Consider the following 27,396-nt stretch of genomic DNA (forward strand, 5'->3'; position numbering starts at 1 on the left):
CATTTAGAAACATTAAAAATATAAAATATAACAATATTTAAAATTATCAACGTTTTCTGCACTTCAATTGTACGATCAAGAACTGGACATTCAGCACAGATCATTTATACTTTTTCCAAATGTATGAAATAAAACCATTTTGCTATTTAATTATTTTTTCTAATACATTTAAAGCTGCCACACCATGCTACGTATATGGTACATAGTAAATTAAAAAGATCATTGCCAACGCCTTTCAGTGCTGTTGAATTGCAATCCGTCGTAATGGACCTTTGACAGGATATTAAATCTAACCTTAAAAGAATAAAACATTTACCTGATTTACATAAAATATAGCAAACACATCCTTAATTTAAAAAGCTGCAATGTTTGAGGTACAGCACAGGTAATTCTCTGGGCTAGCAAAACACTCTACAATGCTCCTTCATGCAAATAAGAAAAGGACTATGTTTCTTAGTATGAAATATAAATTATCGTCATCATCATAGGCAGTCCCTCGGGGTTGAGGATAACTTGCTTCCACACTAAAAATGAGTACTCAGGTGACTGATGAACTCAGTTTAAACAGTGGAAGATGCTTGTGCGTGAATTCTTTTAATGTGGGGTGGCCGTTGCACACCAGCCACCACATGGGCTTGATGGAGCAAGGTCCAGTGGCAAGGGGATCCAAGACGATTGGAGACCAGGCTCCGCCACATGTGCCAATAGATACACACAAACTCAAACATACTCCTACTGTCCTTCTTCCTTCGTCCTTCCCACAGGACCTCTCTCTACATGGAAATCATTGTATGCAATGTGAGCCTCATGATCTCACAGCCCCTATGTCAGAGACTATGAGATGGTATGGTCAGGAACATAGCCATGAATATGGATAGGAGAGTTTATTTGGATAACGTAATGTTTAATACACTTCCCACGTGATAGAAACTGTTTTAACCAAAATAGAAAGTTGAACAGCTAAACATTTATTTCACTTTAGTACACATTTAACACATTATTACCCCCTGACAAAGGAAGAGAATCTTTCCATTAACCTCAAATTATCTTTTTTAACCTTCGGGGAAAACAGATGCCAAATTAATGTTGGTATTTTGTTACATAATTTTAACTAAATGCTGATATATGAAATAAGTCCAAGTACCAGTTGCATTAAAAGTTTTTAAAATGCAATTTCAATGAAAAAGACTGAAAGAAGTTTCTGTGGATGTGGCTTAGTTTTGACAGATTTTGTGGGCACGTCTTCCCTTACGCGTAGGTTGTATGCTGCATTCCTGGCCTTCGTGATGTAATACGCTGCTCACAACTCTGCAGCGCAGAACAGCAAGTCCATGTATGGAGCATCTCACAAGGTAAGTTAGCTATGCCACTGAATGCAATTTTGGGGCCATAGAGTACTTTCTAAATGGTGAGAAACTAAGACCTGTGGATAAGCAGAGATTTAAGGGTCCAAGTACAGAAATCACTAAAAGCTAGTGGACAGGTACACAACATAATTCAAAAGGCTAGGGCTGGAATACAAAGGGGAGGAAGTTATGTTACAGCGGTACAGGGTTTTGGAAGGCATCTGGAGTACTGCCTTCAGTACTGCGCACCACATCTTAGGACGGATTTATTGGCCTTGGAGGGGGCTGGATGGACTACTCTTGTTCCAATAGCTGATGGTTTTCACCATTCTCCAAACCAGATCCCCCCGCCCCCAGCAGCCCCCCTGCCTTAGCCATGAACCCATATCTTTCCTATCTGCCCTCATGCTTTTACCAAGCTAATCTTGTTCATGCAACCTCATTCTCATTAAACTGTTGACTGGCCAACTTCCCTTCCTGTCCCCCATGCTAGTTGACATTGTAAATGGATCCCTCTCTTCAGGTGCCATCCCTCTTGCTTTAATAAGCATCATCCCTCTTCAAAAAACCCATGCTCGACCCTCTATCTTTGCAACCTACCACCTTATATTGAATCTCCCTTTCCTCTCCAAAGTTCTTGAACGTGTTGTCACCTCCCAAATCTGTCTCCATCTCTCCTGCAACTTTATATCTGAGTCTCCCCTCAGGTTTTGATACCTGTCACATCACTGAAATGGCTGTAAATCACAGACATTCTGTGATTGTGATTGTGGTGCATTAACACTCCTCATCCTCTCTGCAGTCTTTGACATGGTCGATTATACTATCCTTTTAAAACACCACTCCTCTGTTGTCCAGCTCAGTAAGATTGCTCATGCTTGATCACATTCTTATCTATCCAGTCCCACACCATTACCTCCAAGAATCTGCCATTGGCTCCTTCTTCTTCCTCATCTGCATGCTGCCCCTTGACGACATCATCCGCTGACATAAGGTCAGATTCCACATGGATGCTTACGATTCCCAGCTGTACCACTTCTACACATCTTTCGATCTCTTCACTGCTTCTGTGTTGTCAGACTACTTATTAGATTATCAGTCCTGGATGAGCTGCAATTTCCTCCAGTTAAACATTGGGAAGAAACCATTGTCTTCGGCCCTCATCACACACTCCGTACCCTATGAACATTGGTTATATATATTTCTTTATTGAGCATTCATGGGATGTGGGTGTCGTTGGCAATGCCAGCATTTATTGCCCATCCAAGTCTTTGGATTACTAGTCCAGTAATATAACCACTATGCTACCATTCCCCCTCCATGGCCACTGTCACACAGAATCTAGGTGTCCTATTCAACTCTGAGTTAAGCTTCCAGCCCCATCACAAACACCGCCTACTTCCACCTCCGTAATATTGGCTGTCTCCACCATCTGCTATTGAAACTCTCATCCATACTTTTGGCACCTAAAGACTCAACTATTTCAATAGCCAGCCTCCCATCTTCAACCCTCCATAAACTTTAGCTCATCTAAAACTTTGATGCCATATCCTATCCTCGCTGACCTACATTGGCTGTTTGTCTCCTAATACCTCCAATTAAAAATCTCCAATCATGTGCTTAAATTTTTCATGACCTGGCCCGCTCCTTTCTCTGTAACCTCCTCCAGAACTACAATTCCCACTTCTGAATTCTGTTCTCAATGTAGGTTCTTCATCTTGATTTCATATGCAGAAATCTCATTGGTGAGTTTATTTGATTGTACAACTGTAAGAAAAACTCTTACAATATTTTGTAGATAGAGCTAAAATGGGCTAGATTTTAACTTTCGGATAGCTGACCAGCTCCCATATCATGTTTAACTTATTTACTGGAATTCTTTGAGGATATAACGAGCATGGTAGATAGAGGTGTACCGATGGATGTGGTGTATTTAGATTTCCAAAAGGCATTCAATAAGGTGGCACACAAAAGGTTACTGCAGAAGATAAGGGTACGCGGAGTCAAAGGAAATATATTAGCATGGATAGAGAATTGGCTGGCGAACAGAAAACAGAGAGTCGGGCTAAATGGGTCCTTTTCGGGTTGGAAATCGGTGGTTAGTGGTGTGCCACAGGGATCAGTGCTGGGACCACAACTGTTTACAATATACATAGATGACCTGGAAGAGGGGACAGAGTGTAGTGTGACAAAATTTGCAGATGACACAAAGATTAGTGGGAAAGCGGGTTGTGTAGAGGACACAGAGAGGCTGCAAAGAGATTTAGATAGGTTAAGCAAATGGGCTAAGGTTTGGCAGATGGAATACAATGTTGGAAAATGTGAGGTCATCCACCTTGGTAAAAAAAACAGTAAAAGGGAATATTATTTGAATGGGGAGAAATTACAACATGCTGCAGTGCAGAGGGACCTGGGGGTCCTTGTGCATGAATCCCAAAAAGTTAGTTTGCAGGTGCAGCAGGTAATCAGGAAGGCGAATGGAATGTTGGCCTTCATTGTGAGAGGGATGGAGTACAAAAGCAGGGAGGTCCTGCTGCAACTGTACAGGGTATTGGTGAGGCCGCACCTGGAGTACTGCATGCAGTTTTGGTCACCTTACTTAAGGAAGGATATACTAGCTTTGGAGGGGGTACAGAGACGATTCACTCAGCTGATTCCGGAGATGAGGGGGTTACCTTATGATGATAGATTGAGTAGACTGGGTCTTTACTCGTTGGAGTTCAGAAGGATGAGGGGTGATCTTATAGAAACATTTAAAATAATGAAAGGGATAGACAAGATAGAGGCAGAGAGGTTGTTTCCACTGGTCGGGGAGACTAGAACTAGGGGGCACAGCCTCAAAATATGGGGGAGCCAATTTAAAACCGAGTTGAGAAGGAATTTCTTCTCCCAGAGGGTTGTGAATCTGTGAATTCTCTGCCCAAGGAAGCAGTTGAGGCTGGCTCATTGAATGTATTCAAATCACAGATCAATAGATTTTTAACCAATAAGGGAATTAAGGGTTACGGGGAGCAGGCGCGTAAGTGGAGCTGAGTCCACGGCCAAATCAGCCATGATCTTGTTGAGTGGCAGAGCAGGCTCGAGGGGCTAGATGGCCTACTCCTGTTCCTAATTCTTATGTTCTTATGTTCTTATATCGGAAGCGATGAAGACAGAGCCATTTTAAAGCCCAGACCTCATTTAAATAGAACTGGTGAGCTGTTCATCCCAAATGGGCATCCCGATGCAGCTTGCCGGATTCGGAATGATGAAATATCAGGCGGTTTCTGTGCGCCCAACCAGCTGCAAAGTAATTCCCCAGGGGTGACGGGGTGGGTGGGTGGGGGAGGATCATGATTGCGGGGAGGGCCCGACAGCAGCAGCCCATTGCCTTCAAGAAGGGAGGGGAACACAAATGAAAACATAACAATACTGCAAGGAAAAGCAAAATTCCTTAACAATGCTAAAGTTACCCAGTAAAAATTGAAATCCTTATGCCACAATCAGGATTACGCTTGATGGAGAAGTTGTAAATAATGGAAAAGGCTGTGAATGATACATTCCAATTCTATTATTGGATGACTTTGGATCAACCCATGATTGACAGAAATTGAGAATATGGTAGTTGAAATTATTTTTTGTAAATATTAAAAGAAAATGAGGCAAATTTGTGTTTTCACCACCATGGTGGTAATATGGTAAAACCGATTGCCTGCCTGTTATCCAACACACCTGATTTTTATTCCATTGATCCATTCTGCACTTATCCCAAAGAAAAAAAACTACCCAACATCCTAATTGTGAAGGAGGATAACTAATCTGTCCATAGAACTTACATTTTCAATTAAGATCTGGCTATATACTCCATGCTTGTTTTGTTTCATCCTCTGACTAACTTTCTTTTGCCAATCTTCATTGTAGTACAAATACACAGTAGCCAGTCGGTCTAGTACCTAAAGCTGCCATCGTTGAGACATGAACCTTGATAGTGCTATTCAACCACTAGGAGCACCATAGCGTCCAATCCTGCCCTCGCCCCATGTCCTCATACAAGCACTTCTAACAGGGTCACTTGATAGCAATCAGGAATGCGGCCTTCATTGATTTTCACCTCGGTGAGGTGCTGAGGCCATTCGCAAATAATATAATTGTTAGAGCACTTTCTGCTGTGCTAGATGAGATTAGCCCACTCTTCAGACTGGGACTGAACTTGGGATTTTCCTGTGTTTATGGTTTGCCTACTGTTTGAATGAACACACTCAGCTACTGGAGAAGCAGATGTTTTCTTCACATGAGAAATGTAAGTTCTTTCATATTAATTCTATTCTTTAGATATTGTCCACCGGTGTTATCTTTATTAAATAGAATTCAACATTTGGCACTCAGCAAACTAAATACTGATATTAAACAACAAATTAGCCCAATGCCAGCTTATAATGAAACCAGCATTGCCAATAAGATGGAATTTATAGTTGCCAAGCTGATGTCATAAACTGTAGACCATTGTGGTGCTAATTAAATTTCATTAGTTTAGCAAAATTACATGACTAATTATAATATTACAACAGTTCATCTTTGAATATGTCTCAACTTATATCAATGGCATCATAATAGATTGTAGGATAATTCAAACAAGACAAAAATCGTTTTAAAAATAAACTTTCTAACATTAAAGTTGTACTTCTTTACACTCAGCTAAAATTTCAAAGAATTTCAGCTGCATGCATGAGCTAGTATCATTATCAATTCATCATCATAGACAGTCCCTTGAAATAAGGACGATTTGCTTCCACGCCAAAAAAGGATGAGTTCACAGTTGTTTCAATGAAGGATCAAATATTCCAGGTCCCGAACTACATCTTGAAGGGTGGAAGATGCCTGTGCCTGGATTTTTTTTTATAAACGTGTGATGGCCATTGCACATCAACCACCACACGGGCTTGACAGAGCTAGGTCTTGGTCCAGTGGCAAGGATTAACCAAGACAACTGGAGACCTGCTATGCTGCATGGGCCTAGCGCGCACACACATCACAGTGCTGCCCCGAGGCCGACGCCTCTTCTGGGCCCCAATCACATCCCTCTACAATCTCACAGACAGTGACACCATGCCATCAAATTCATTCAGGCCTTACTAAAAATAATGGCTTTCAAATGCAAATACAGCACTTAAAACATAAGCCTTTAGGCTATACAGGTATAGCACTCCCAAGAGAAAACGATAACTTAATTTACATATATCAAAAAGTAAACAAGGAAACAGTTAAAGTGACATGCTCCAGGCTTGTTTGTTATGGCAAAGATCATTGGGTGCTAATGCCAGATTACCTATTGTAGGTGTGGTCTACCTCATTCTTTGAAAGAAGTTCTAACTTTTCATACCATCATCTGAGAAAGTTCACAGGGAGATAGTGGCCATTAATGAAATGAATGAGCTGGAGCCTCAGTTGATTGACCACTTTGCCGTATATAAGGCTTTGTTTTGGGGAGTATTCTTAGTTCTCTGGCAGGAGGAGGCACGATTCTGACCTCAAGTAACAGTTGCATTACTTAAATAAAACAGGAAACAAAAGAAACCAGCTCAAAAGAAGGAGATCTTGGAGGGAGAATAAGTAAAACCACCCATGGGGCCCAAGTTTCCACATGATTCGCGCCTGATTTTTAGGAGCAACTGGTGGAAAACGGACTATTTTAGAAATCACAATTCTCCACATTTTTTTTTCTGCAGTTCTAGTCAGGTAGAACAGTTCTAGTTTCAAACAGAATTTTTTCTTCAAAAGGGGGCGTGTCCGGCCACTGACGCCTGATTTGAAAGTTTCCACAGTGAAAACGTACTCCAAACTAAAGTAGAATGGAGCCAGTGAAGATTTTTGTAGAACTGAAAAAACCTGTTCTACACATTAAAAAATCAGGCGCAGGTTACAAATTAGGCGTCCAGAACGAGGTGGGGGGGAGGGGGGGGAAGGGAACTCATTAAATTTGACAATAAATCCTTATTTATACTTCTACAAATATTATACAAATAAATCCAACCTGAATAAACATTTATAAGCCAAGAAAAGATTATATAAACCATATTCCTACCTGTGTGAAAGTGCTTCAGCCAGGGAGAATTCTGCAGCCGTTCGTGCCACTGAGCAGGAGGGGGAGAGAGAGAGAGAGAGGGAGGGAGGGAGAGAGAGAGGGGGGGAGGGAGGGAGAGAGAGAGGGGGGGAGGGAGGGAGAGAGAGAGAGGGGAGGGAGGGAGAGAGGGGGGGAGGGAGGGGGAGAGAGAGAGAGAGAGAGAGAGGGAGGGAGGGAGAGAGAGAGAGAGGGAGGGAGGGAGGGAGAGAGAGAGGGGGAGGGAGGGAGAGAGAGAGAGGGGAGGGAGGGAGAGAGAGAGAGGGGGAGGGAGGGAGAGAGAGAGAGGGGAGGGAGGGAGAGAGAGAGAGCCGGGGGGGGGGGGAAGAGAGAGTGGGTGGGGTGGGGAAGGGAGAGGTCAGGTCGGATCGGATCCAGTCCGGGAGTCGGGAGTCGGGTCCAGTGGGGGGGGCGGGGGGGGGCGGGTCGGGTCGGGGAACAGGAGCGTGGGTCGGGTCGGGTCAGTCGGGGGGGGGGGGGAGCGGGTGTCGGGTTTCGGGTCGGGGCGGGGGGGGGGGAGCGGGTGTCGGGTCTTGTCGGGGGCGGGGAGCAGGAGCTGGCCGTGGGAGGAGCCTTATTCACGCAGCCCCAGTGAGGCCATTCAGCCAGGGCTAGGGGCTGCGTGCTTCGGGCCCCTCCCACACAGTTCGGCGCCTGGAGCTACTGCACTTGCGTGCCCACTGTAGCGCGCATGTGCAGAGGTCCCGGCACTGTTTTCAGCGCCGGGACCTGGCTCCGCCCCCCCCACAGCTCGTGCTGGCTGCGCCGAGGGCCAGAGGACCTGTAAGTAGGTGGAGAATACCGAGGATTTTTTTAGGCGCCGTTTTAGGCGCGAAAAGCGGGCGCCCAGCTCAGAGGGGCGTCCGTTTTTTTTCTTGTGGAAACTTGGGCCCATAAGGTGGGTAATCTAAGAGTTTTCCTTATTCATTCAGCCTCTGTATACAAATAGCAGTATATTAAAGCTAGGCAACAACAATCTCTTTCTGTATTCCCACAAGATACTGAGTAGACAAATCCACTGAAATTGCACCATGTCTGTGTGCACTGCAGCAGGAGCTAAGCGGTGATTTTGGTCCCGCTTGTTGATATAGCACTGTGCCACATTGTCACAGTATTTCTGCTTTTTCATCACCTGATTGTGCCCAAATTCCTTCCAACTGGACACCCTACTCTTTGAGGGAGACTTCAATCATTAACACCTGCGATGACAGAGGGGACTGTATCATTAGTTCACATTTGTATCATATCCTTAATGTTGTAAAAACATCCCAAGGTGCTGCACAGGAGAGTTATCAGACAAAATTTGACACCGAGCCACGTAAAAAGATATCAAGAAAGAAAACCAAAAGGATTTTAAGCAGCGACTTAAAGGAGGGAGAGGTAGAGTTGCAGAGAGGTTTATGGAGGGAATTCCAGAGCTTAGCGCCTAGGCAGCTGAAGGCACGGCCACTAATGGTGGAATAATAAAAATCAGAGATGCACAAGAGGTCAGAATTGGAGGAGCACAGAGGTCAGAGGGTTGTATGGCTGGAGGAGGTTACAGAGATAAGGAGGGATGAGGTCATGGAGGGATTTGAACACAAGAATGAGGATTTTAAAAAGGAGCCGTTGCTGGATTGGGATCCAATGTAGATCAGCAAGCACAAGAGAGATGGGTGAACGGGACTTGGTGCAAGTTTGGATATAGGTAGTGAGTTTTATATGAGCTCACATTTACGGAGGGTGGAAGGTGGAAGGCTGACCAGGAAAGCAGTAGAATAGTCGACTGTGAAGGCAACAAAGATTTGCATGAGGGAATCAGCAGCAGATTAGCTGAGGCTGGGGAGGGACCGAGTGATATCGTGGAGGTGAAGTAGGCGGAGGATATGAAGTTGGTAGCTCAGCTCGGGATCAAATAGGATGCTGAGGTTGTGAGCGACCAGGGATGGAATCAGTAACTAGGACACACATTTGTGGCGGGGACCAAAGACAATGGCTTCGGTCTTCCCAATATCTATTTGGGAGGAAATTTCTGCTCATCCAATATTGGATGTCAGACAAGCAGGGTGACAAATCAGAGGCAGTGGAGAGGTGGTGGTGAGGTAGAGCTTGGTGTTGTTAGTGTACATGTGGAACCAGATGTGTTTTCAGATGATGTTGCTGAGGGACAGCATGTAGGTGAGAAATAGGTGGGGAGGCCAAGGTTAGATCCTTGAGGAACTCCAGCAGTAACGGAGCAGTTGTGAGAAGGGAAACCATTGTAGGTGCTCTCCACTCTCCCGTCCTGTGACAGTGGGAACTCGTGCTCTCCACTCTCCCGTCCTGTGACAGTTTGAACTGGTGCTCTCCACTCTCCCGTCCTGTGACAGTTTGAACTGGTGCTCTCCACTCTCCCGTCCTGTGACAGTGGGAACTGGTGCTCTCCACTCTCCCGTCCTGTGACAGTGGGAACTCGTGCTCTCCACTCTCCCGTTCTGAGACAGTGGGAACTTGTGCTCTCCACTCTCCCGTCCTGTGACAGTTTGAACTGGTGCTCTCCACTCTCCCGTCCTGTGACAATTGGAACTGGTGCTTTCCACTCTCCCGTCCTGTGACACCCAATGGCACTATTTGCCACGGACCTGGAAACAAAAACGGCGCCAATACGTGCAGTCGGTCGCCGTTGTCCACCACCCGGGTGAAGACGGCGCAGCCCCCAGACCCAGTCGCTACCTCGGCCATGTCCGGGAGTGAAAGGTCAGAACCAACGAGCTCCCCAAACGGGACCTGGAACAGCCAGGTTCCCAAGACTATTAGAGAGCAGGCAGAAGATTCTGCAGCCCTCAAAGGAGGACAGGGAGGCCACACACATCTGTGGCTCTGCCCACCACTAGGCAACGGCAAAGGCCTTGAGTCCTGGCTAGGGGAGCGAACCAAGCCCACCCCGCTAGCAGGGGGCATAGCGCCGCTAACAGACAACTAGGATCCCATCCGGTTGCTCTGGAACTTGCTACCTCAGTACTTACCATGACTGAACCATGAATGCAATCTACCAAATCCTGGTGCACGACCGCAAAGCGTAACGAATGTAAGTCACTGAACCTATGTGTCACGATACAAACTGTAATTTCTTTCCTTTGCACTGTGTCTGATCCTGTATGTTAATGTAATGGGCCTGCTGCATGATCTCGCTGTGTGGGGGGGAATGGATATATGTAGCCATGGACACACATGGATCACACCCAGAACCCACTGGAACCTCCACTGCATCATTGAACTATCCAAACTGGTAACCACTACCTAATGTTGTGGCAAAAGGACTTGGGGGTTAACAGGGAGCGAGCCAAGCCAAAGCATAGCCAAGGTCAAGGGCTATTGGCACTTAAGTCTGGAAAGAACTAAGCCAGAGCACATAGTGCAAAGGTAATCGGCACAAAGGACTTGGGGGAGAGTGATGTTATATATGAAGCCTATAGATATACTCTCTGTGTAGTCACTGTATAGTTGCATAAGATGAAAACTTGTTATCTGACGTACTGTGTATATACTATACTGGCACCTCTAGAGGATGCAACTGGTGGAGACTGGGGTTTCCTGCCCCTGTGGCAGAGGCTGTCCACCAGAGGGCACTGCGGTGGGAGACCTGAGAGTCACCTGCATAGGTGTGCAGGGCCCAGTATAAAAGGCTTCCCACCATGTTTGTGCCTCACTCTGGAGTTACGAATAAAGGACCAAGGTCACTACAGTTTGAGTACAACACATTGCCTCGTGGAGTCATTCATAAGTGCATTACAGACATAACAGTGTTCTATCTTTTTGGACCTGGAGGCTTACAAATGGCTGTTTCTAGCATGTTACCATATTGTGACTAAGGCCTAAATCAGAATACCAAAACCTTTATTATCAGCAAATTGAAATATATGCAAATTAATGGGAACATGAAATTAAATTTTTATTAAACTCAAATCGACATGGTATACACCTAAGTGACCCACAAAGCTTGAAATCACTAGTCCATGCTAGTCATGCACTGCAGCCGGTTGTGAAATAGTAATATGTAATCTCTTCCTTCAATAGTGTCCTCTCTGGACTGGTGCATGGTTTGATGGTGGAGGAGGAAGCAGGATTTCATTTTTTTTTTCTTTCTGAGGTCCTACTAATCATCCTGTTGGCATGCTTAACTCTTGAGTCAATGTTACTCAATGTCTGAAAGAATGGCTGCTGTTTGGCTGAGAATGGTCTGGTCTATTGCTGGCCTTGATTCTCTATCCCCTTCTGGGATATCCACAATATAGTCATTAGATTTTGTTGCTGTTTCTTAAAGCTTCCCAGGATTGCTTCAACTTGATACCAAAAAGATTGATCCAGGAAAAATGTTACTCTATTAACCCCTTTTATAAGTAATCTGGAAATCCTTCAATTCCCAGCAACATAAAGTGGCATGGGATAATACCCTAGGTGGCCAATCCCCTCCCCTCCCCTCCTCCCCCCGCAAGCCATGGACATCCACTGCCAGATGCTCCATTAGATTCACTGCCTGGTCAGATTTATCTTCATTAGTCAGAGCTGATTATTGCCAAATGCTGAAGCTTATATAACAGCCAAATGAAGTTCATGTATTGTATGTGGGAAAAAGTCACCAAGAGTGTCTGATTAAAAAAAGACATGCAAAGTTCTCTGCTACTTCAGTATTGATTAAGGAGAATATTACAGTGCAGGACAGTGAGGATGTCCTGGAGGGGTCAAGGACAGAACCTTTAGAGTTAAGAAACAGTAGAGGTGCCATTACACTACTGTGTGTATTCTATAGGCCACCTACTAGTGGGAAGGATAAAAAGGAAAACATTTGTAAGGAAATTACAGAAAGGTGCTTGAGCTATAGCATAATGATAATGGGGGTCTTTAATTATCCTAATATAGACTGGGATAGTAATAGAGTAAAGACCAGAGAGGGGAAAGAATTTCTGAAGTGTGTTCAGGAGAACATTCTTCATCAGTATGTTTCCGGCCCAACGAGGAAGGAGGCATTGCTGGATCTGGTTTGGGGGAATGAAGTGGGTCAGATGGATCAAGTTTCACCATGGGAACATTTAGGGAACAGTGATCATTGTATCATATGGTTTAGGTTAGCTATGGAAAAAGACAAAAAGCAATCTAGAGTCAAAATACTTAACTGGTGGAGGGCCAATTTCAGTGGATTGAGAATGTACCTGGCCCGGGTAAATTGGAATCAAAGATTGGCAGGCAAAACTGTAATTGAACAATGGGATGCCTTTAAATAGGAAATGGTTCGGGTATATACCTATAAGGGGGAAAGGTAGGGTAACCACAGCCAGAGCTCCCTGGATGATGAAAGAGGACTGGATTTTTGACTTTGAGGATTTTGCGGCGTTAATGACGGTGGGGCAGGGCGGTACTGATACCGCCTGGAAAAACTCTGCGCCTCAGTCAGAAAAACTGGGCAACTGGGCCTTGGTTGTGGGACGGAGTGGTAAGGGAGGCGTTGCACACCTTTCTTGGGGCGCTAGGCTGGCTTAGCATGCGAAAATCCCGAGCTAAACAGTCGGCCTGGGAGTGCTCTAAAAGAGGCCTGGGGAGAAAAAAACCTGAAAAACCCCCCAACAAAAACATTCCCAATACATTGCCCATGCCACCACAAAAGAAATCTCAAAAAAAAGGAAAAAACAAACTTACCTGAGGTGGACATGGGGAGCGGGCGGGTAAGTGGAGCTGAGTCCACGGCCAGATCAGCCATGATCTTATTGAATGGCGGAGCAGGCTCGAGGGGCTAGATGGCCTACTCCTGCTCCTAATTCTTATGTTCTTATGTTCTTATGACATTACTTACCTCACTGCAACCGGGATAGGTTGGACCGCCCGTTTTCACAGGTGGCCCTAGCAGGGCCCACTACACAGTGCTACAGGTCAGGCGGGAATCAAAAATCAGGTTGTGCTTGCAACCAGGGACGTTGCACACCGGCTCGCTTCTTCCTGGAGGTAATGCTCTGCGCTCCGCCAAAACCGTCCCCGAAAACCCCGGCGGGGTGCTGGAAGCTGGCTGCCCGCCCAGAAGAGCTCACCGCCACTATTGCCACCCCTCTGGGGCGAAAACAGAGGCGGCCAGGAGCAGAAAATCCAGCCCATAGAAAATAAAATAAAGTAGAAAAAAGGGGCGTATGTCAGCTGTCAGGTTGAGAATACGAGTGAGAACCAGGCTGAATACAGAAAGTTCAGAGGTGATGTGAAAAAGGAAATAAAAGGGGCAATGAGGGAGGATGAGAATAGATTGGCAGCTCACATAAAAAGGAATCCAAAAGTCTTCTATAGGCATGTAAATAGTAAATGGGTAGTAGGAAGAGGGATAAGGATGATTGGGGACCAAAAAGGAGGCAGTGGGCATGGCTGAGGTACTAAAGGAGTACATTATGTTTGTCTTTACCAAGGAGGAAGATGCTGCCAAAGTTATAGTGAAAGAGGAGGTAGTTGAGATAGTGGATGGGATAAAAATTGATAAAGTGGAGGTATGAGAAAGGCTGGCTGTACTTAAAGTATTTAGGTCATCAGAACTGGATGGGATGCATCCTAGGATGCCAAACGAAGGTGAAAATTGCAGAGATACTGACTATAATCTTCCAATCCTCCTTCGATGCGGGGGGTGGTGCAAAGGACTGGAGAATTGCAAATGCTACATACTTGTTCAAAAAGGGGTGTAAGGATAAACACAGCAATGGGCTAGTCAGTTTAACCTCGGTAATGGGGAAGCTTTTAGAAACAATAATCCGGGACAAAATTAACTGTCCCTTGGATGTGTGGATTAATTAAGGGAAGCCAGCATGGACTTCTTAAAGGCAAATTGTGTTTAACTAACTTGACTGAATTTTTTGATGAAGTAACAGTGTGTGTTGATGAGAGCAATGTAGTTGATGTGGTGTACATGGACTTCCAAAAGGCGTTTGATAAAGTGCCACATAATAGGTTTGCCAGCAAAGTTGAAGCCCATGGAATAAAAGGGACAGTGGCAGCATGGATACAAATTGGCTAAGTGACAGAAAACAGTAGTGGTGAATGGTTGTTTTCGGAGTGGAGGAAGGTACACTGTGGTGTTCTCCAGGGGTTGGTACTAGGACCACTGCTTTTCTTGATATATATTAATGATTTGGACTTGGGTGTACAGGGCATTATTTCAAAATTTGCAGATGACACAAAACATAAGAACATAAGAAATAGGAGCAGGAGTAGGCCATTTGGCCCCTCGAGCCTGTTCTGCCATTCAATAAGATCATGGCTGATCTGATCTTGGACTCAACACCACTTGCCAACCCACTCCTCATAACCCTTGACTCCCCTATCGTTCAAATATTTGTCGATCTCTACCTTTAAATATATTCAATGACCCAGCCTCAACAGCTCTCTGGGGTAGAGAATTCTAAAGATTCATGACCCTCTGAGAAGAAATTCCTCCTCATCTCCTCACACCTGGAATATTATGTTCAGTTTTGGGTCTCCTAATCTGAGGAAGGACGTTCTTGCTATTGAGGGAGTGCAGCGAAGGTTCACCAGATTGATTCCTGGGATGGCAGGACTGACATATGAGGAGAGACTGGATCAACTGGGCTTGTATCCACTGGAGTTTAGCAGAATGAGAGGGGATCTCATAGAAACATATAAAGTTCTGATGGGATTGGACAGGTTAGAGGCAAGAAGAATGTTCCCGTTGCTGGGGAATTCCAGAACCAGGGGTCACAGTCTAAGAATAAGAGGTAAGCCGTTTAGGACCGAGATGAGGAGAAACTTCTTCACTCAGAGAGTGGTTAACGTGTGGAATTCTCTGCCGCAGAAAGTTGTTGAGGCCAGTTCATTAGATATATTCAAAGGGGAGTTAGATATGGCCCTTACGGCCAAAGAGATCAAGGGGTATGGAGAGAAAGCAGGAAAGGGGTACTGCGGTTGAATGATCAGCCATGATCTTATTGAATGGCGGTGCAGGCTCGAAGGGCTGAATGGCCTGCTCCTGCACCTAATTTCTATGTTTCTATGTTTTAAATGTGCAACCCCTTATTCTGAAACTATGACCCCAAGTTCTTGATTCCCCCACAAGGAGAAACAGCCTCTCTAACCTGTCCAGCCCCCTCAGAATCTTCGCCGTTTCAATAATATCACCTTCTCAATTCCAATGAGTATAGGCCCAAACTGCTCAACCTTTCTTCATAAGAACCCCTTTATCTCAGGAATCAATGGAGTGAACCTTCTCTTAACTGCCTCTAATGCAAGTATATCCCTCCTTAAATAAGGAGATCAAAACTGTACGCGGTACTCTAGGTGTGGTCTCACCAACGCCCTGAACAGTTGTAACAAGACTTCCCTACTTTTATACTCCATCCCCCTTGCAATAAAGGCAAACATTCCATTTGCCTTCCTAATTACTTGCTGTACCTGAATGCTAACTATTTGTGTTTCATGTACAAAGACCCCCAGATCCCTCTGTCCCTCAGCATTTTGTAGTCTCTCTCCATTTGAATAATAATTTGTTTGTTTATTCTTCCTACCAAAGTGGATAAACTCACATTTTTCCACATTATACTCCATCTGCCAAATTTTGCCCATTCACTTAGCCTATCTATATCCCTTTGTAAATTTTGTGCATCCTCCTCACAACTTACTTTCCCACCTTTGTTTGTATCATCAACAAATTTAGCTACATTACACTCGGTCCCTTCATCCAAGTCATTAATATAGATTGTAAATAGTTGAGGCCCCAGCACCGGTCCCTGTGGCACCCCGCTAGTTACAGTTTGCCAACCTGAAAATTACCCATTTATCCCCACTCTGTTTTCTGTAAGTTAGCCATGCTAATATATTACCCCCAACACCATGAGCTCTTATCTTGTGCAGTAACCTTTTAGATGGCACCTTATCGAATGCCTTCTGGAAATCCAAATACAACACATCCACTGGTTCCCCCTTATCCACCCTACTCGTTACATCCTCAAAGAACTCCAGCAAATTTGTCAAACATGATTTCCCTTTCATAAAACCATGCTAACTCTGCTTGATTTTGTTACGATTTTCTAAATGTCCTGCTACTACTTCCTTAATAATAGATTCCAGCATTTTCCCAATGACACATGTTAGACTAACTGGTCAATAGTTTCCTGCTTTCTGTCTGCCTCCTTTTTTAAACAGCGGTGTTACATTTGCGGTTTTCCAATCTGCTGGGACCACTCCAGAATCCAGGGAATTTTGGTAGATTACAACCAATGCATCCACTATCTCTGCAACAACTTCTTTTAAGACCTGAGGATGCAGGCCATCAGGTCCAGGGGACTTGTCCACCTTTAGTCCCTTTAGTTTGCCTAATACTTTTTCTCTCGAGATAGTGATTGTTTTTAAGTCACCCCCTCCATATAACCCCTTGATTATCTATTATTATTAGGATGCTTTTAGTGTCTTCTACCATGAAGACCAATACATAATATTTGTTCAAAGTCTCTGCCATTTCCCTGTTTCCCATTATTAATTCCCCAGTCTCATCCTCTAAGGGACCAACATTTACTTTAGCTACTCTCTTCCTTTTTATATATCTGTAGCAGCTCTTACTGTCTGTTTTTATATTTCTTGCCAGTTTACTCTCATAATTTATCTTCTCTCTCTTTATTAGTTTTTTAGTCGTACTTTGTTGGTTTAAAAAAATTTCCCAATACTTTGGTCTACCACTAATATTTGCAACATTGTATGCCGTTGTTTTCAATTTGATACCATCCTTCTTTTAGAGTCTTTCTTTCTCACTGGAATATATCTTTGCTGAGAGTTATGAAATATCTACCATCTTACCCTTTAATCTATTTTCCCAGCCAACTCTGTCTTCAGACCTTTGTAATCGCCTTTATTTAAGTTCAGGACACTGGCTTGAGATCCAAATTTCTCATCCTCAAGTTGAATTTGAAATTCTAATATGCTATGATTACTCTTCCCTAAAGGATCCTTTACTATAAGATCATTAATTAATCCTACCTCATTACACATGACCAGATCTAAAATAGCATGCTCCCTGGTTGGTTCAACAACATATTGTTCTAAGAAACCATCCCAAATACACTCTATGAACCCGTCCTCAAGGTAATCTTTGCCAATTTGATTTGTCTAATCTATATGTAGATTAAAATCGCCCATGATTATTACTGTACCTTTCTTACAAGCCTCCATTATTTCTTGATTTATACTCTGTCCTACAGTGTAGCTAGTGTTAGGGGGCCTATAGACTACTCCCACCAGTGACTTCTTTCCTTTATTGGGCTAGACTTTCCACTTTTGTGCAGATCACCAAAAAATGGGCGTTATTTCCAGCTGTGGCGGTAAATATGGATTTTGAGATCGCTGGATTATCGCCCATTTTCAAAACCCCAACTTTCCATTTTATAAAATGGGCGTTACCATGAGCGATCTTAAATGGGCGTTAGTGTTACATTTTTTTGACCTTCTGTCACAAACGAGTGTGGAGATTCTCCGACGAGGCAAATGTCTCCCTCCTGCAGGAGGTGGAGTCACGCTGGGGTCAATTGACACAGGGTAGGTGTGGGAAGCCCACCCCAAAGGTCTACTAGAGAATATGGGCCGACATAGCCGAGGTGGTCTCGTCGGCGACCAATGAGATGCGTGAGGGCAACCAGTGCCGCAAGCGCTGGAACAACCTTGTCGGATCCGCCAGAGTAAGTATTACATTTATTTACATCGACTTATATATTTATATAATTTGATTTGTAAGTGTAATGATTGATTAAAATCAGATTCGAGGTCTTGCACTTATACCGGGAATGTTTTAGTTAAAGCCTGCATTTACGGTGTACGTCTTTAGATAAAGAATGATAATTATCATAATAATCATGATTATATCTGTCGGTTATGTGTTATATCAGTCTCTGTGACAGTACCTAGCAATGATCTCATGCAATGCCATGTCATGCTAGTGTTACCTTTTACAGAAGAAGCTTTCAAATAGGGCCGAGCAGAGGCGAACGGGTGGCGGGTCACCAGTTATCATCGAGCTCATCGACATCGAGGAGCGGGTGCTGGCACTAGTGGGGAGCCACCCCCGGTCGGCCACGCATGCAGCAGCAGAACCTGATGTGATGACATGTGAGTAAAGTATACACCATTGCGTGATGTAAAGTCAATACATGCCACACCTACTCATATCTGACCAATAATATGATAGATGATTGATAAAAGTGTTCTCTAAATTGCCAAGCTCCATAATGCAGTCAACACCCATGACATCGCGTGCTCCTGCGGCCATTCCCTCCTCCACTGTGGAGGTACCAGGCCCAAGCACCTTGCCGCAGGGCACCCGAGGTGTCTCCAGGACGGTGCTGACCACACGGAGGTTTGTTCGATGCAGCAGGTCCGCTCCACGAGCGGCAGGTCTGAGCAGTAACATGGTACACTTGTCCAAGAGGAGTGTTGACATAGGTCAACAGATCCTACAGACAATAGGGGGCATATCCCAACAGATGGCCAGCATGTCTGCCACCATGAGCGACTACGTGCCGCGGATGGCGGAGATCCTGGAGGTGATAGCCAGGAACACTGGTGGCAGAGGCCTCCCAGTGGTCCTGGTGCGCAGCACTGCACCCCAAGGTGTCGCACCCCCATTGCCAACGACACATGAGAGCCAGGAGGAAGACCTTGCTTCTGGCTTGGAGCACGTTCCCACCTCGGGACCGTCCTCTCCCAGATCCGTCCAAGCAGTGGTTCTGCCATCAATCTCCCAATGAAGCAGCACCTGAAGAGCTCCTCGGCCAGGCGGCTTGGAGTCAGGAGGGGAAGGAGAAGGGGAGGAGAAGCGGGGGGGAGAAAGGAAAGTAAGGTGCATGGGCGCAGGTGTTGTCTTGGTCACAGTATTTTAACATAGTTGCTGCTATTTTGTTGGGAGATTTGTGGGGAGGGACGTACCTTGTTTTTTTGCATTTGTGTTCAATGTCTATGAAGTGTTGTTGGAAATGTTCAACATTGAATGAATGATATAAATGTTATAAATTTGTGGTGGGGTGGGGTATTTTTAACAGTTATAATTATGATTTCATACAAATGTTCTCATTAAATATTTTTATTTAACATAACCTTGTTGTGCATTGTCTCAGATAGCTGCACCGTTACACACTGGTGATTCCTTAACATGAAAGGGGATAATTCAACGTCACTTGAATCAACTTAAACTTTAACTGTCACGAAGGTAATGCAGAGCATTCGTGTAGGAGCTGCAGACACATCAGTCTTGCAGCTTTGTAAATACGACCAACATTATTTCAAGCAAAGCGTTCATTTATGAGCTGCTGACGTAGGAGTCTTGCAGTTATGTAGCCACCACGGAGCCTTTCCTGCGGTCTAGAGGAGGCGGGGGCATGGTTTCAGCGTCATCCTGATTGTCTGGCCTGAGATCAGCGTTCACCTCCTTGTCCTCCTCTTCCTCTCTCTGGTGAGGTGGACTGTCAGACCCTTCTGGCAATTCTTGTCCCCTCCTGATAGCCAAGTTGTGCAGCATGGAGCACACCACCACGAATTGAGCTACCTGCTCAGGGTGGTATTGGAGCTCCCCTACTGAGTGGTCCAGGCATCTAAAGCACTGCTTAAGCACTCCAATGGTATTCTCGACGATATTGCATGTGGCTGTCTGTCTCTTGTATCGCTTCTCGGCTTCTGTGTAGGTGTTACACAGGGGGGGGTCATCAGCCAGGTGGCGAGGCCATATCTTTTGTCACCAAGCATCCAGCATTGACCTTGTGGCTGACTTGTAAACATATCAGATACAGCACTCTCACACAGGATGTGCGCATCATGAATGCTGCCCAGAAATTTTGCATTTACTGCCATTATAATTTGCTGGTGGTCGACAACGAGTTGCACATTCAGGGAGTGGAATCCCTTTTGATTCCAAAAAACCTCTGCATCCTGAAAAGGTGCCCGCATGGCGATGTGCGTACAGTCTATTGCTCCCTGCACTTTGGCGAAGTTTACAATTCTGGAGAATCCTAGCGCCCTCTCAGTCTGTGCCTCGCTGGTCATAGGGAAGCTGATAAAGTCCATCCTGCATGTGTAAAGGGCTTTAGTGACCTGTTGAATGCAGCAATGTGTGGCATGCTGAGATATAGCGCAAATGTCGCCAGCTGAGGCCTGAAAGGAACCCGATGCATAGAAGGCAAGTGTCACAGTGACCTTGACCTCGACGGACAGTGTGGTCCTGATGGTGCTGGCAGGCTGCAGATCTCCCCTGATGAGCTGGCATATCTCACTGATAACCTCTTTGCGGAAGCGCAGTCTCCGTGTTATCGGACAAGTTCAGGTAAGATCGCTTCTCCCTATAAATGCCTGGGGTGTAAGTCTCATCCACCTCAGCAGTCTGGCATGTCTTTGATTGGGCACATAATGCTGTTGAATATACCTTCTGCCATCTCTAGTCTGCAGCATGTTTGTGGTCATCAAGACAGGCTGAGAAATTACAGGACCCATTACAATAACTCTCAGTATTATACCTATTGTTCACACCTAAAATAACTTCAAATCGTCCACAGTATGATGAGATGTTTATTCAGATGTTCAAATCACCCTAAAAGACCTCCAGAGTACATCAAAACTCCCTAGAAGTGGAAGCAGCCTTTTATATGAACCGACCTCCGATTTACAAAATAGCGTCCATACCGCTGGGTTTAGTTCAGGTGAGAGCAACTTTTTCTCAGCGTTTTTTTCGGCGAGCGACATGTGGGCGATGTGCCGAAAGTAATGCTCGGCGATATAATGGGCATTGGTTTCATCCATTCTGATCTTTACGCCAAAAAAAAGTGGGCGGGCGGTATTATTATTTCTTGGCGTTAATTACATGCCGAAAGTAACACTGGGCGATAAGTGAGCGATATATGGACGTTAGTTTCCACTTTGTGCTTAAGTGACCGATATGTGGACATTATACCTCTCATCTCAGCATTAAAATGGACGTTAAGTGGGCGGTATCGATGCAAAACAAGTGGAAAGTCTAGCCCATTATTTCTTATTTCCACCCAAACTGATTCTACATCTTGATCTCCTGAGCCAATATCATTTCTCACCACTGCATTGATCTCATCCTTTATTGACAGAGCTACACCACCTCCTTTTCCTTTCTGCCTATCCTTCCAAAATGTCAAATACCCCATAATATTCAGTTCCCAGCTTTGGTCACCTTGCAACCATGTCTCTGTAATGGCCATCAGATCATACCCATTTATTTCTATTTGTGTCATTAACTCATCTATCTTGTTACAAATGATGCGTGCATTCAGATAAAGAGCCTTTAATTTTGTCTTTTTACCATTTTTCCCTATTCTGACTCTACATTCTGGTTCACTCTTATGTTTATACGCTTTGTTCCTTCCTTGTACCCCTATCGCTACCCTGCACTATTGCCTTCTCTTTTTCCTTTGACTTTTTAAATTTCCCCTCACCTGTACCCTCCCCCCCCCCCACCCCCGACTATTTAGTTTAAAGCCCTATCTACAGCCCTAGTTATTCGATTAGCAATGACACTGATCCTTGCATGGTTCAAGTGAAGTCGACCCAACGGAACAACTCCCTCTTTCTCCAGTACTGGTGCCATGAATCAAAACCCATTTCTCCCACACCAATATTTGAGCCACGCATTCATCTCTCTGCTCTTATTTACCCTATGCCAATTTGCTCGTGGCTCAGGTAGTAATCCAGAGATGATTTTGTGGTTTTGTTTTTTAATTTAGTCCCTAGCTGCTCATACACTTCCAGCAGAACCTCTTTCTTTGTCCTACCTATGTCATTGGTACCTACGTGGACCACGACAACTGGATCTTTCCCCTCCCACTCCAAGTTCCTCTCCTGCCCAGGGGAAATATCTTTAACCCTGGCAAAACTTGGAAGTACAATGAACAGTGAGGAGGATAGGGATAGACTTCAAGAGGACATAGACATGCTGGTGGAATGAGCGGACACGTGGCAGATGAAGTTTAATGCAGAAAAGTAATACATTTTGCTCGGAAGAACGAGGAGAGGCAATATAAACTAAAGGGTACAATTCTAAAGGGGGTGCATGAACAGAGAGACCTGGGGGTATGTGTGCTCAAATTGTTGAAGGTGGTAGGACAGGTTGAGAAAGTGGTTACAAAAGCATACATGATCCTGGGCTTCATAAATAGAGGCATAGAGTATAAAAGCTAAGGAAGTTATGATGAACCTTTCTAAAACACTGGTTCGGCCACAACTGGAGTATTATGTCCAATTCTGGGCACCACACTTTAAGAAGGATGTGAAAACTTTAGAGAGGGTGCAGAAAAGATTTACAAGAATGGTTCCTGGATGAGGGTGTTTGATAGAGGTGTTCAAAATCATGAGCAGTCTAGACAGAGTAGATAGAGAGAAACTGTTCCCATTGGCGAAAGGGTCAAGAATCAGAGGACACAGATTTAAGATGATTGGCAGACGATCCAAAGGTGACATAAAGAAAAACTTTTTTACGCAGCAAGTGGTTATGATCTGGAATGCACCGTCTGAAAGAATGGTAGAGGCAGATTCAATCGTGGCTTTTAAAAGAGAATTAGATAAATACTTGAAGGAAAAAAAATTGCAGGGCTACAGAGTAAGGGTGGGGCAATGGGACTAGCTAAAGTGCTCTTGCAGAGATCTGGCACAGGCTTGATGGGATGAATGGCATCCTACTGTGCTATAATGATTCTATGATTCATATGCCCAGCTGCTTAGATTCCTTCTCAAGAAAAAGGGAAGAGTGTCAGTGGGTGTGATGCAATCCGTTTGGGAGATGTGGCTATCAAGGTTGAATAACTGGCAGTGTGTGTAAGCTGTGAGATGTGGGTGTGAGACATGCAGCAGTGTGTGAGAGTGAGGTGGAGCAATGTGAGGTATGAGTTATGACTGAGAGAGCTTGTTGGTAGGTGAGTAATGGGGGTGTTGTGAATTGAGCGGTGAGTGAAGTTAGTGGTGCAGTTGGTGAACTATGGCATTTGGAGATGCATTCACTGACCTTGACTACTCGTGTGAGGTCATTAAACTTATTTCTGCACTGTATTCAGGTCTTCGGAGCAGCACTGCTGGTATTGACCTCCACCGCTATCTGCTTCCACTGCCTTTGCAGTGTCTGCCTGGAGGGCCCCCTAGCTCCCTATGGATACAGGACCTCTCTCCTTTCTACTTCCTGCATTAAGGCCTGTAGTGCTGCGTCAGAGATCCTTGGCGCCCTCTCTCTGGTCTGTGTTTCCATATTGATACTCCCTTCTGCAATGACTTGCAGCGCAGGTAAGTGTGCAAGGGTGAAGTGAGACTATGAATGTAAGGTATGAGCCATGTTTGGTAAAGACTGTTGGTGAGTGATGAGGTGTGGTGCATTGAGCATCGTGTGACGCTAGTGCTGCAGATGGTGAAATAGGGCACTTGAAGATGAATTCACTGATCTTGACCACTCGTGTGAGGTCATTAAACTTATTCCACATTACAACAGTGACAACACTCCAAAAGTACTTCATTGGCTGTAAAGTGCTTTGAGATGTCCGGTGGGTGTGAAAGGTGCTATATAAATGCAAGTCTTTCTTTTTCTTTTTTTCTTCCTGCACTGCGTCCATGTCCTTAGGGCATCACTGCTGGCATTCACCACAGCGGCTATCCGCTCCCATTGTACCTTACACTATTGCCTGGAAACATCGCCTCTCTCCTCCTATCCATCTCCTGCACCAAGGCCTCCCAGTACTGCATCCAAGAACCTTGGTACATGCTCTGTCCTCTGCTGTGCCATCATTAATTGTTTTTCACTGTCTTCCACAACCAGTTCAATGATCTGCTGCAGGCAGAATGCAGCTCCCCTTTAAGTAGCGCAGACTAGGTTTAAGCCTAGCCTCGCACAAACCTGGGCCCTCTGCTGAGCATTCAGCCGTTCAGCAGCGCACTGGGCTGAATGCCACAATCATGGAAATGAGCAGGCAGCACCAATCTTAACAGGCACGAGTTGATCACGCATCGCAATCCCCGCGTTCGTTTTCTGGAGCAAACCAATTTCAGGGCTTTAGTAATATATTGTCCTCTTCACTTAACTATAATATAAAACTATAATTTACCTCTTCAGCGTAGCTCTTCTTCTTTATTTCAGTTGTAGCTATCTTTAACTGAAGATCTTTGAATTGAGACTTCTCGTTCATCAGCTCCTCACAGGCACTTTGATATTTATTTTGCAGATGTTTCATCTCTTCTTCCAATGTGGATATATGATTCTCCTGATCCTTAATCTGTGAAAGCACCAATGCATTCTACTTATTTTAATGAGAATATATTGGGATCTAACATATTTGTCAGCCTGTTATGCTCACATAGAATTGTTTATAAAAATTAATTATTTGTGAAAGATTTACAGGTAAAATGGAAGTTACAATTCAAATAAACTGCCGGCTCCATAGGTCCAAATGAGTTTGGGCAATCCATTTCCTAGTAGACATGGGTCCACAGCACCAAACGGTACCTGCATGACATTTTAATCTTTTCCACACCAGTGTACTAGGTCTAAGATTGCTTATTTGTGCTCTAATTTGTGGAGGGAAATCAAAAATGTCACACTGGGTTTACCTTCCTTTCCCACCACTGCACATGGAAATCTTACTGGGAGCCCACCAAGTACAGTAGATATTGTCCTTCGATAGTCAAGGCTGACTCATAAGGATGAGCAGTGGGAGCTTTAATCTGCATCTAATCATGGTCTACCTGACCTGAAAGAGCTCAATCCTAACACTGGATGCCTGATAGGAATGTATCCCTTTCCCAAAACCAACATCTCACCTTCATCAGTACAAAGCGTCACGCTCAATAAAATAAAAAAATAATGATCAAGAAGAGGCAGTGGCTTGGATTTTCCTCCTTGGTGGCTATGCTGCCATAAGTATTGTGGTACTGGGCACCCTGCTGCCTCACAGATGTACTGCTAACCCAGCAAAGTTTCTGAAGTCAACCTGACTTCCATTTTTTTGGTGGGCTCCCAGTGAGATTTCCATGTGCATTGGTGGGAAAGGAAGGTAAAGCCCTGCTGCTATGGAGCCTGATGCCTGTAGCAACTCAAAGTGGGCTATGTTCCTCCTTGTTAGGAGAGTATCTGTTTTCTGGACATCCTGCATGAATAACTGGTTGGGAGTGTGAATTCCACTCTCTGGGATGGACCTTTTAATTTTTTTAATGTCTCTTCCAGCTTTAGCAGTGGTGGATAACTGTTGTATACAGGCGTTCCTTCTATAGCTGTAATGATGGAAAATATGACATATGACATCACTCTGTCAGTACTATTTTATGTGGTTACCTCGTCCATTTTTGGGCAGGCGCTTCTGACATCAAGTGAAAGATCACGAGAGAAAGGCAGAGACTTGTCGAGACACATTCAGCATAATTTACAATGGAAAACTAGTGTAGCTCAGAAGGAAAATCCTCCCTAAGTCCTAAAAGCAGATATCTGAAAACTTATATGGGTAGCAAGGGCTTTGAAATTTAAATTAGATTTTATTTTAACAATTTAGCACTTTGCCAGCAGCTGGTGCTTGCTGGCTAGTGGAAACAAATTTACGTATTTATAGACTGGTGTCACGGTACATCAGTCATTGAAGGTAGGCATGCAAGTTCAGCAGGCAATAAAGAAAGCAAATGACATGCTGGCCTTCATAGAGAGGGGATTTGAGTATAGGAGCAGGGAGGTCTTGCTGCAGTTGTTCAGGGCCTTGGTGAGACCACACCTTGAGTACTGTGTGCAGTTTTGGTCTCCTAATCTGAGGAAGGACGTGCTTGCTATTGAGGGAGTGCAGCGAAGGTTCACCAGACTGATTCCCGGGAAGGCAGGACTGACATATGAGGAAAGACTGGATCGGCTAGGCTTATACTCATTGGAATTTAGAAGAATGAGAGGGGATCTCATAGAAACGTATAAAATTCTGACGGGACTGGACAGGTTAGATGCAGGAAGAATGTTCCCGATGTTCGGGAAGTCCAGAATCAGGGGACACAGTCTAAGAATAAGGGGTAAGCCATATAGGACCGAGATGAGGAGAAACATTTTCACTCAGAGAGTTGTGAACCTGTGGAATTCTCTGCCACAGAAAGTTGTGGAGTCCAGTTCGTTGGACATATTCAAAAGGGAGTTAGATGTGGCCCTTACGGCTAAAGGGATCAAGGGGTATGGAGAGAAAGCAGGGGTGGGGTATTGATGTTGCATGATCAGCCATGATCATATTGAATGGCGATGCAGGCTCGAAAGGCCGAATGGCCTGCTCCTGCACCTATTTTCTGTGTTTCTTTGTGACTAACCCTGCTACTCTCACCAGCATTTGTCTGAACTTCAACCCAACATATAACTCTACCACTGGCCTCAGCCACAGGAACACCTGCGTCCACCTCAGCCTCTAGATTTTGCTGCTCCCGGCAAAACAGGAAATCTATCTCTGCTTCAACTCGGACTTTGTGTCCAACTCAAACTCCCACTATGCCTGTCTTCTCTCCTCTTTGACTCCGTGCTCCATCTCAACCGAACAGCTCCATTCCCTGGCCCCTGTCAAGGACTACCTGTGAGCAGTGTCACGACAGAACGACATACAATAATAGAAAGCTTCATTACCATCTGCATTTCACTTTTTTGTTTGATTTTGAGGTTATCCACTTCTGTCTCCATTTCAGACGTATGGTACTTTAATTTAATAAGCTGCCTTTGTTGCTCCTGGTATTGGCTCCTTTCCTGATTAAGCTCATCCCGTAAATACCTTCCCAGATCCTCTTGTTGTTGAAACTACAATACAAATACCAACAATAATGGATTACAATGACTGTTGTGTACTGGGAACATAAGTAAATCCATAAATAACCTAATTTAAATTTCAGAGGTCTGTTTTGAGGTCAGCTCTTAAGTTTTCTTCAATGGGACAAACCTGCTAATCTAGACAGACAAGTGACATTAGTAATAAGAAATTATAT

The 27,396-nt window shown here is 44.6% G+C and overlaps 1 protein-coding gene across 1 annotated transcript in view; it reads right to left on the reverse strand.

Annotated features, from left to right (window-relative positions):
• LOC139266053 (polyamine-modulated factor 1-binding protein 1-like) overlaps positions 1-27,396 on the reverse strand; it is an 887,264-nt gene that overhangs the window by 133,980 nt on the left and 725,888 nt on the right. Inside the window, exons 25-26 of the mRNA XM_070883919.1 lie at positions 27,044-27,211; positions 24,519-24,686 (exon numbers count right to left, since the gene is read on the reverse strand). Coding sequence (XP_070740020.1) covers positions 24,519-24,686; positions 27,044-27,211 — 336 coding nt within the window. The remainder of the gene's footprint in view (positions 1-24,518; positions 24,687-27,043; positions 27,212-27,396) is intronic.

The sequence above is a fragment of the Pristiophorus japonicus genome, chromosome 1 (genome assembly GCF_044704955.1).
Source record: "Pristiophorus japonicus isolate sPriJap1 chromosome 1, sPriJap1.hap1, whole genome shotgun sequence".
NCBI classification, from domain to species: domain Eukaryota; kingdom Metazoa; phylum Chordata; class Chondrichthyes; family Pristiophoridae; genus Pristiophorus; species Pristiophorus japonicus.